The following is a 9,346-nucleotide window of genomic DNA, read 5'->3' as shown; positions in this document are numbered from 1 at the left end:
TCGGGGGGTACCATAGGGAACCCCCATGTCAGAGCATCATTTGGGGGGTGACAGGCTGATTTCCCCAAAAATGACAGTACTTTCCGCTTGTTACAGTATCGCCGGGTGCCGTTCACGCGGACTTTGAAATTGAATACAGGGTAAAGTGTGCGCGCATGCGATACTTTAACGCCAACAAAACAGACGAAGTCGGCGTTAAGTCCAGGCCACATTAACTTAACGCGGCTCAGCTCAAATTGCATACGGCTCTAATTTGGGAATGGCCGGGAGGGGTGCGCCCTCTATGGCGTGGCTCCCCTATTTAACCGCACTGGTCGAACATGCCTCGAGCTGGCCCTGGCACTCCCTGGGCAGGAGGGGCAGTTAGACCTATGTAAGGCACAATACCACGCTGTTGCCACTTTCTCACACAACCAGCCAGCCAGCGCCTCCATCAATTAGGTAATTACTCCAAAGCACCATGGTATTTATCATTGTGGTACTGCGTGTGTGTCCTATGTAATGATAATAAGAGACATAGGAGTCAGGACTGACCTGACGGCGGGAGAGGCAGAGGGGGCCCGCACCTAGTGGAATGGCCGCGGGTTTGGGCGGGAAGATAGCGGAGGCTGCGCGCTGTACTAGTGCCCGCTGCTCAGTGACGGTGACCGGCGCTCAGCTCGGTATACATAACCCTCGGGGCTATTTAATTTAGGTCACGTAGTCGATATGGCAGCCGATGTACACAGGCAGGTACAGGGTGTTGGTGATATATACACACTATAATCATGTTATTATTACAGAGAAAAGTAAAAATGTAACTTGCACTGAGGACTTTCCCTCCTGAGTCCTCCTCCTGCCACTTGTAATTACGTTATGCTGCTAATCATCATGATTATTGGTATGCAGTCAAGGAGTCGACATTCACTGTGTCGGCAATCAGTGTTGAATGTTATGATGGCATAGTGAAAATGTCGACATTAGGCGTCAGGGTAAGGGGGTTAGCATTAGGTGTGACATTGTGGCAACATGGTAACATGTACCCTGTCGGCATACAGTACGTATCGACATTTTGACCGCCGACATAATGAATGCGTTATTAATTTTACTATCATCCAGCAGAAGTGTTACTTTATTATCTTTCAGCTTCTGACCATTTACTAAATAATTAGAAGTATAAACCTCAGACAAGTTTAATAAATGACAAGAAATGCTTTTCAGTATGGTTTATTAAACAACATAAAGAATAGTTGTGAAGATACTGTATATGATGTAATATGCCAGTGCTGCCACCGGTTCTGCCTTATGTCTGTGGCGGCTGACTAAAAATTAGGGATGGACATCGATGGTCGATGTTTGCTGATCATCAATGTTTTTCTTATGATGGTAGTGTTTTTACCATTCGATGGCAGCATTCTGATGTTTGCCGCCATCGAATGGTAATTATTTGATGGTGTTGTGATGTGTTTTTTTTTTGTTTTAATGCTGAGAGCTGCACTGTCGCTGCAGCTCTCAGCATCGGGCGTCTTGCCGTGCCCCAATCCCATCCTGTCCCGCCCCCATTGCCATCCCCTGCCAGCCCTGAAATAGGGCTATTGCGCATGCACAAAAGACCCTTCTAGGTAAAAAAAATAAATAAAACTATTCATTTGAATAGTTTTTTGAATCTAATACCTTTGATGCGATAGTTAATTACCATTGCATCAAAAGTTTTGATGGTGGAAGCCCAGCCATCATTTGATGGTGGGCTTCCGATGTCCATCCCTACTAAAAATGTTGTCAGGCTGGTGCCATCCCTGAATGAGGTCTTATTCCGCCCAATGAAGCTTCCAGACGCTTGTTTACTGGCAAATAGTTATCATCTGTAAATGCAGAATACAACTCTGTGCTTCCGGGGACATACCAATGAGCTGTGGAAGAACTACGAATGAGGCGTGGAGGGGACATTTAGAAAAAAAAAAAAAAAGGAGAGAGAAACTTAAAGGTGTCGATCCAATTAAGTGCAAGAAGAGCTAGGTGTCATTGCAACGTGGTGGAAACGCCGGCAGCGGCAGCTCATCTCGCGCCCATTTCACACTGGAATCTCAGGGCAGAATTCAATAGTTTGAGCCCCCCTTCGTGCCTGACGGAGCTATTCAATTATTGCTCCTGTCGGGGGCGATCACCTTCCAGCGCCCTATTGGGCTGCAAACAAAAATCAACGAGTCTGGGGCTACTGTAAGTGCCTGCATATGTATGCCCTTACTCACGGGGTAAACTTTATTGAATCGACCCCACAAAATGTCCTTTTTACAAATTGATGATAAATAGAATGATGTAGTCTATTCGGATGTGCAGATTAAAATAAAATAAAATAAATCTTGACTATGTCCTTTTGAATAAATTAATAAAACTATTATTCCACTTGGACATTACATTGATATAGGTAGAAGTGTTGGTATGCTCTGAGTACTGTATAACCAAAACTAATTTTTTAGTATAGTATAAGCTGATGCTTTCTTAAGGTATGTATATGAAAATCTGGATAACACGAGTCTTGCATACCATTTTACAGGCCATTTTAATAATGGACAAAGAAGAAATGGAGTTAGAGAACACGTCCTATACCTTAAAAGTGCCTTCCGAAACTCTGCTTCCTATCCAGCTCTTCGAGTTTAGAACACATTTGCTTGAAGCTGTGGAAGAACTACGAATGGGGCGAGTAGGTGACATTGTGTGGAATCTTCTTTTCAATTTTCATAAAAATGTTTAATGGCATCTCTTGTATGTCAGCTTAAAGTTCCACTAAATGTAAATAGAATATGTCTCAATCCAGTATGGTATGTCACAATGTAACAGTCACAGAAGTCCTAAAATGACTTTTTGACTTATAACATATGTTGCCGTATTTTCTCATTTTGTCACTCATGTTTATAAATTTTATGTACTTCTTTGTTAATACCTCCAATAAAATATATTTTAAAATAAAAAGGTCCTAAAATTACCATGTAATTGTAACATGTACCATGCATGAGATTCGAACGGTTCTTGATGAGTCGGGGGCAGGGAATTGTATTCTGTAATCCATTCATGCGCCACATAGTATTTATCATTGTGCTTTTAGTATATGGAATAATGCACTTATGGATAATGGATGTCACAGATGAGTTCTTTGACCATGTAAAATGGGGTTGTAGGCAGGGGTGGAACTGTCGGAGACCATGTTGGCAGTGGCCTCCAGGTGCCAGCTCTGAAGGGGGTGCCACTCCTCCATTGTCCCAGCTTCCACTGCCCCCCTGCAATACTGTTGGTGCCTTGAAGACGCGGCTGCCCCTTCAGTGCTACCCCCCGCCCCACAGCCTTCCAGGCTCTGCAGCTCTCTGGTCCTGGGCAGGCTGGCCTACGCTAGCCACAGTACTGACAGTCACATGACTGACATGTCAGGTGCTGTCCGTGCGCCCGGGCCATTCTCTCTACTCCCCTTCCTTCTTGGTTGCATGTGATCATCATCAGCTGCTGCATTGGTTGGCTCTCAGCTGTGCGGATCAGCGCTGTATTGAACTGTCCCTTCCCTGTCTGCTACTCACCACCCCCTTCTACCACCTGATTGGATTATTCCACCTGCCACTGGCTGTTAGGGGTATTGTAATGGAAGAGGCAAGAGGTTGCCGGTGGCTCACACCTCCCATGCATTCTAGGGGATTGTCAGTCACGGCATTGGACAGGGGCTCCCCAACTCCTCCACAGTGGTTCCTCTTCCTAACAAGCCTAAATCCTGGGGCAGTTGATGGCAGCAGCAAAGACAGGGTCACAGTGGCACAGTGAAGATCAGCAACAGGTAAGTGTAAGTGAGAACGTGGGGGGGGTCATGGACATATTTCAGCAAAGTTAAGAAGTATAAGGGGGTAAGTTATGTGGGCGTTCATAGGGTGACAGGGTTAATATTGTATGGTTTAATGTTTTTATTGAGGTTGTGGTTCTTTTGATTACAATGAGCTGCTTAATGAGTAAATATAATTATTGATGTGGGGCTTAATTATTGGTGGGTATGACAGAGTTAATGATTATTAAGACTTATGTTGAATGGGGTTGTTGCTGAAAAATTGATATTTGAGGAAGGTTATTTAATGATGAGATGATATTACTATCTGTATTTTCTGGCGGTCACAAAAATGCTCCGTATTGCCTGGGTGGTCACAAATTTGCTCTTTGTACTGTATGGCGGTCACAAAAATTATCTCTATTCCCTGGGTGGTCACAAAAATGCTCTTAGCACTGTATGGTGGTTATTAAATGTTCTCCATATTGTCTGGCGGTCACAAATATGCTCTTAGTAGTGTATGGAAGTCACTAAAATGCTCATACTAGTGTATGGTGGTCACTAAAACGCTCTCGGTATTGTATGGAGGTCATTAAAATGCTCTCAGCATTGTATGGAGGTCACAAAATTACTCTCCTTATTGTCTGGCGTCACAATAATGCTCTCAGTATTGTATGGCGGTCTTAAAAATGCTCTCTGAATTCTTGTAACTAGATGGGGAGTATGGAGTTGCATGATACAACTCCTAGGAATGTCATGGCAGTGTCAATCGTTTTATAAAATTGAAGAGTTGGCATGAGGAAGCGCCACCATCTGTCTTGCCTCTGGACAACTGGGATGAAGTTACGCCACTGGTTGCAGGCTTCATTCAGGTCACATCGCGACCATCGGGCTTGCGACGAGACCCTTGTGGTAGGGTCTCGTGGCCGCAAGCCCCAGAGAGCTTTCGGCTCAAACAGAGCCGAAAGCTCTCCCACTGACATGACTTGTGATGTCAGTGGGGCCACCACCAAACGGTAGGCATTCCCATGGGAACGCCTCCATCTGGGCAGCCACCCCCGACACCCGCCCACCAAAGGGGGCGTGCTGTCACTCAACATCGACAGCACGCCCCCTTTGGTGCGAGACCCGGAGCGACGGAGTGCCTGTCACTATCCGGGTCTCGCGCATGCGCACGACGGAGCCGGCTCCGTCGTGCGCATGCTCTCTGGGCCACCATCAACCCTGTTGCGAGCGGTCAGCGCTTGCGACCGGGTCTGAATTAGGCCCTGTGTTCCATCTGGATGCTTCAAATCTTTGTAGGAGATGTAGCACTGATATCGGAGCTTTCTTGCACACTTTGTGGACTTGTCCTAAATTTGTCTTTTTGGAGTGAAATTAGATCTCTGCTTCACACTGTGGTCGTTTTTTTTTCTTCAGACGCCTCCTGCAAACATTAGCATAGTTTAGCAGCAGCGACTTCAATAACCATCGCAGCTGATACCTATTATCGTGATACTGAATCAGGCCCAATACCCCTGTGCACAATTTTGGCACCTTAATGAATCTATACACTAAATATTTAAGCTGCTCTGAAGGAAAATTGTTGAGTAACTAACTATTGGGTATAGTATAGTACATAATATGCTGTCAGCTGACTAAACCCTATAAAACATTTTTAATATATATTTGACCCTCTGTATACGCTTTATTCTATTTGTAATGCCAGTGTGCCCAGAACTGTATTTGCCTAACTTAATTGTAGACGTTTTATTCAAACTAATTGTACAGTGATGCAGAATATGCTGCCCCTCCTATACATTAAAGGATAACATTAGCCTCAACATCTTTATTAAACTAATCCGCTTCTCTTGCTGCCGTTCTTAGGACATTTATTTTACGGAGAGAGTTTCCGTGAAGAATTAAAGTCAAAAAGTGAAAGAAGGGTTTGATTAAGTATTATGAAACTTGGTTTATTCTGTAGGAGGCAGATTATAACTTAGAAATGAAAACTTAAGAAAGTGCCAATCAGCACTTTAGACCGTGAACATGAGCCATCTGTATTCCGTTCCTAAATCAGTTCTGGGTCAGGAACTAAAAAGCTTGTACAATTCTCTGTCCAGCTTGTTAAACTACAGCCTGAAGCAAACATTTCAAAGAAGACTTGACACTTTATAAAGGTTACAACTGGTAAATAAACCATCAAATTACTCATCTTTTATTGTTATGATAGTGTTTATATAAAAACACTTAAATGCTTGTAGTCCTAAGGCATGTAATAAAAAGAAAAGATTTTAAAGGTCTTGATTTCTCCCTTGTAACACTGTTTCTCATTTCATGTAATGTAGTCTGGAAGCTCACCAAACTATGTATTTTATGTTGGCAGGAAAAGTTTCTGAAGTTGTTCATGCTTGATGGAGCTCTGTATTTTAGCAAGTCGACTTTTTGGTAGACTGTTAGAACTTTGCTTCATATACTATTTTACCTGTTCTTGTGTATAGTGATTTTACTGTGCCACACAGCATGTATTGTATGCAAACACTCACATTGTAAATGCAACACAGTGCCCCCAATACTATATATACCTTTTTGCTGCAATTTGTGTCAATAAGATCGTTGAAATATCCAATATCTGCTGTGGACTCCCTGTAGATAATGCAGGGGATGCTTTAATATTTGTAGGTCTGCCCCAAAAACTGGTATTTTGGGGGGGATATTCTGCAAATATTCTTTGATAAATAGGCTCCTATGTACAATACAGTTTTATGATTAAAAATCACAGCAATGAAATAGCCTGTCAGCACTGCGGCCAGAGATCTATTCCATCTGTTAACAGTTTGTTTGTGAGAATTTCCTCTAGTGTTTCTGCTTTCTCCCGTGACCTAGTTATACACTACTGTGGATTATGTTGGCACAACTTAAATAATGGTCATTAATAATTTAAAAACATCGGTGAGCATCCACTGTTCTGCAGATCTAAAGACAGGTACACACTAGACGAAATGTCATCCGATCCCGCGTAGTGGGCCGACATATCGGGCACATCGTCTAGTGTGTACTCACTATGCGAACTTCCGCGGGTCATTCATCGGGGCTGTTGCATGAGCCTGCATACACGGGCAATGAAGCGACTCAGCTCAATGGTGAACGACCTGCCGATATATATATATATCGTTCACCGGCATCATCGGGCGTCACATTGGTGGGTCGCGAAGTGTGTACCCAGCCTTACAGCCTATGCGGGTATCAATAAATTCCCTTTAAAAATAAAACCCTCCCAAAAAACGTAGTTAACAGCAGTTTCTCAATGCTAGACCTGTTGCAGTTCAGTAAATAAGTGCTCTAGTTCAATTGTGTTTAGAGTGTGTTGCTATAGTATAATTTGTTTATATCTTTTCGTACATGAAATTATCAGTAGTACCAAATTTTAATAACATTTATAAACCAGAAGAATTCAGCCCCCACTTACAAGCTATTTAAAAGACAAACAAAATAATTATACTTCTGCATCCATGTAGGAGTAAAGTGAGGAACTACCTGATGCAGTGTTTACACATTAGTGATGGAAAATGACCTAACCTTAATTGCTTATTTTTTTCACTACATTGTTTCTATTATTGTAAGTAGGTGAACTTGATTTTTACAGTTTAAATAGTCTGCATCTGAATTAAATATTAAGCGATAAAGAATACATGTAAGTCATCATTCAATATTTATTCCAGCTTTCAATAAATATATTTTCTGGTAAATTACTAATGTTGACTTGGTTGGCTAGTAGAATCGACCTGGGGGAGGATACTGTAAAGTAGCGCAGATAAGAAAGTATAGCCTTATTTTGGGGTACAAGGATTAGCGGCACATAGGTACCCCTTATTTCACCTTTGGTGCAAGATATAGATTGTACTTCACTATTGAGCACGTCTGTTTCTTCCTTTTCTACAGAAACTTTATACCTATACAAGGGTCATTCACAGGACAGCAGCCTGCCCTCCCTGACTAAAAGGGATGTGAAATTGTTATGTGTACTAGAAGTATAATTATAATATGGCACTTTATAGGTTATGTATACTGTGATTAATTAACCAGTCTTTCATCAATATTGAGTAATCTGTATTACTGCATTTCTTTATTATGTGTTACATTTACAGCATGCACGTTTTAATAAGCTGGGATTCTATTTGTATGTTAGTTTTTATTGAATCAGATATTTCTGGTTCTGTTTTCTTCATGTGTACTTGATCACTTGTGAAGTAAGGGAGCTGTCTGCTCTTTAGTTTATTTGAGATTGGGGACCTATACATCATTCCCAAACTAATTATCTAACAAGGAACTGATTTGTATTTGAATCTGAGTGCAGAATCGACTTTTGATCTAGTACATTAGGATTGGGATGGATCTTTGTAGGCCTACTTGAAGAGTCTGCTGTATTCAGGTTATACCTTCTTTTTACTGTTTTTTTAATTGTTCACTTGTCTTACTTTACCCATAGCATTCCACTTGTTATCTTTCCATAATTTTCCTATTTAGTCCATTATGTTCCCATAAGATTTCTGTATGTTAATGACCAGAGTTTCACAAACTCCGCCCTTACAGACCAGGTTTTCCAACTCCACTGCTCCCTCCATCTTTAACCTCATCTCCCTCCCTCTCCTGCCAACTCTGGTTAGCCAATGACCGTCACCTTTCCTTCCCTCTGGTTACTAACCCCTCACTCCCGAATCCAAGATTTCTTGTGTGTTGCCCCCCTATTACTGGAATGTTCTCCCTCACTCTGTCAGACTATCCCCTAGCCTGCATAGCTTGAAACGGGTGCTGCAAACCCACCAGTTCATAAAAGCATAGCAACTTAACCTTGTTGCTACAAGGTTCACTTCACCTTCTTTTATCCTCCATCTCCCCCCTGCCTCCAGCTCCCCTGTGTCATCTATTTGTCTCCCCGACCTTGAGCAGGACCCTCCTCCCTCCTGGAGGGAAATAAGCCACTCTTGGATTTATCTATGGGAGTACATTACAGCCAAGGGACTGCACGGGCTGCAGGTTATTATTAACCCTGCTGGATATTGCTATCTCCTCCTTATTGAACTGAGTGGTACCGGTAACTATACATGCTATATGAATCATATGTATTACATCATACAGTGATTCATCTGTCTGTGTGGAGCTGTGTATTCCTCTGGTGGACTAATTACTCACCCTTACAAATGAATAGCTAGATGCAAATTCTGGTTTTATGCTAGATTTGTATTTACCCTTTGATTTTATAGATTGTATAATGTGTTAATAACTGTTTTTTTTATCATTTAAGGATATTCACAGTCTTTTAGAGTACATTTGGTGTCCCCATTGGGGGTGATAATTAATTACCATAATACTGTATCACAGTATTTCAATAACTGCGCCATTCTGCCTCTTTTTTATATGTTTTCCACATATTATTCCTTGGGATGACTACCCAGAAATACGGCAGCAATTATATATATATCTATTATACACACTTATTTACTTTTATTTTTTCTGTTGCGTGCCTGAGTTGTTTTAGGGTAGTGTCTCCTACCTCCTTGTGTACTAGGACACTTTGCAATACCCCGC

General features: G+C 42.0%; 1 protein-coding gene across 1 annotated transcript in view; it reads left to right on the top strand.

The window, feature by feature from the left end:
- Positions 1-379: 379 nt before the first annotated feature.
- CCDC73 (coiled-coil domain containing 73) overlaps positions 380-9,346 on the top strand; it is a 150,477-nt gene continuing 141,510 nt past the window's right edge. The window contains exons 1-2 of the mRNA XM_088470438.1: positions 380-441; positions 2,534-2,680. Coding sequence (XP_088326564.1) covers positions 2,546-2,680 — 135 coding nt within the window. The 5' untranslated portion in view covers positions 380-441; positions 2,534-2,545. The remainder of the gene's footprint in view (positions 442-2,533; positions 2,681-9,346) is intronic.

Source organism: Taudactylus pleione, unplaced genomic scaffold (genome assembly GCF_031769625.1).
Source record: "Taudactylus pleione unplaced genomic scaffold, aTauple2 ptg000100l, whole genome shotgun sequence".
Classification (NCBI taxonomy): domain Eukaryota; kingdom Metazoa; phylum Chordata; class Amphibia; order Anura; family Myobatrachidae; genus Taudactylus; species Taudactylus pleione.
Note: the sequence above shows the minus strand (reverse complement) of the source record. Positions and strands in the feature narration are given on the sequence as shown.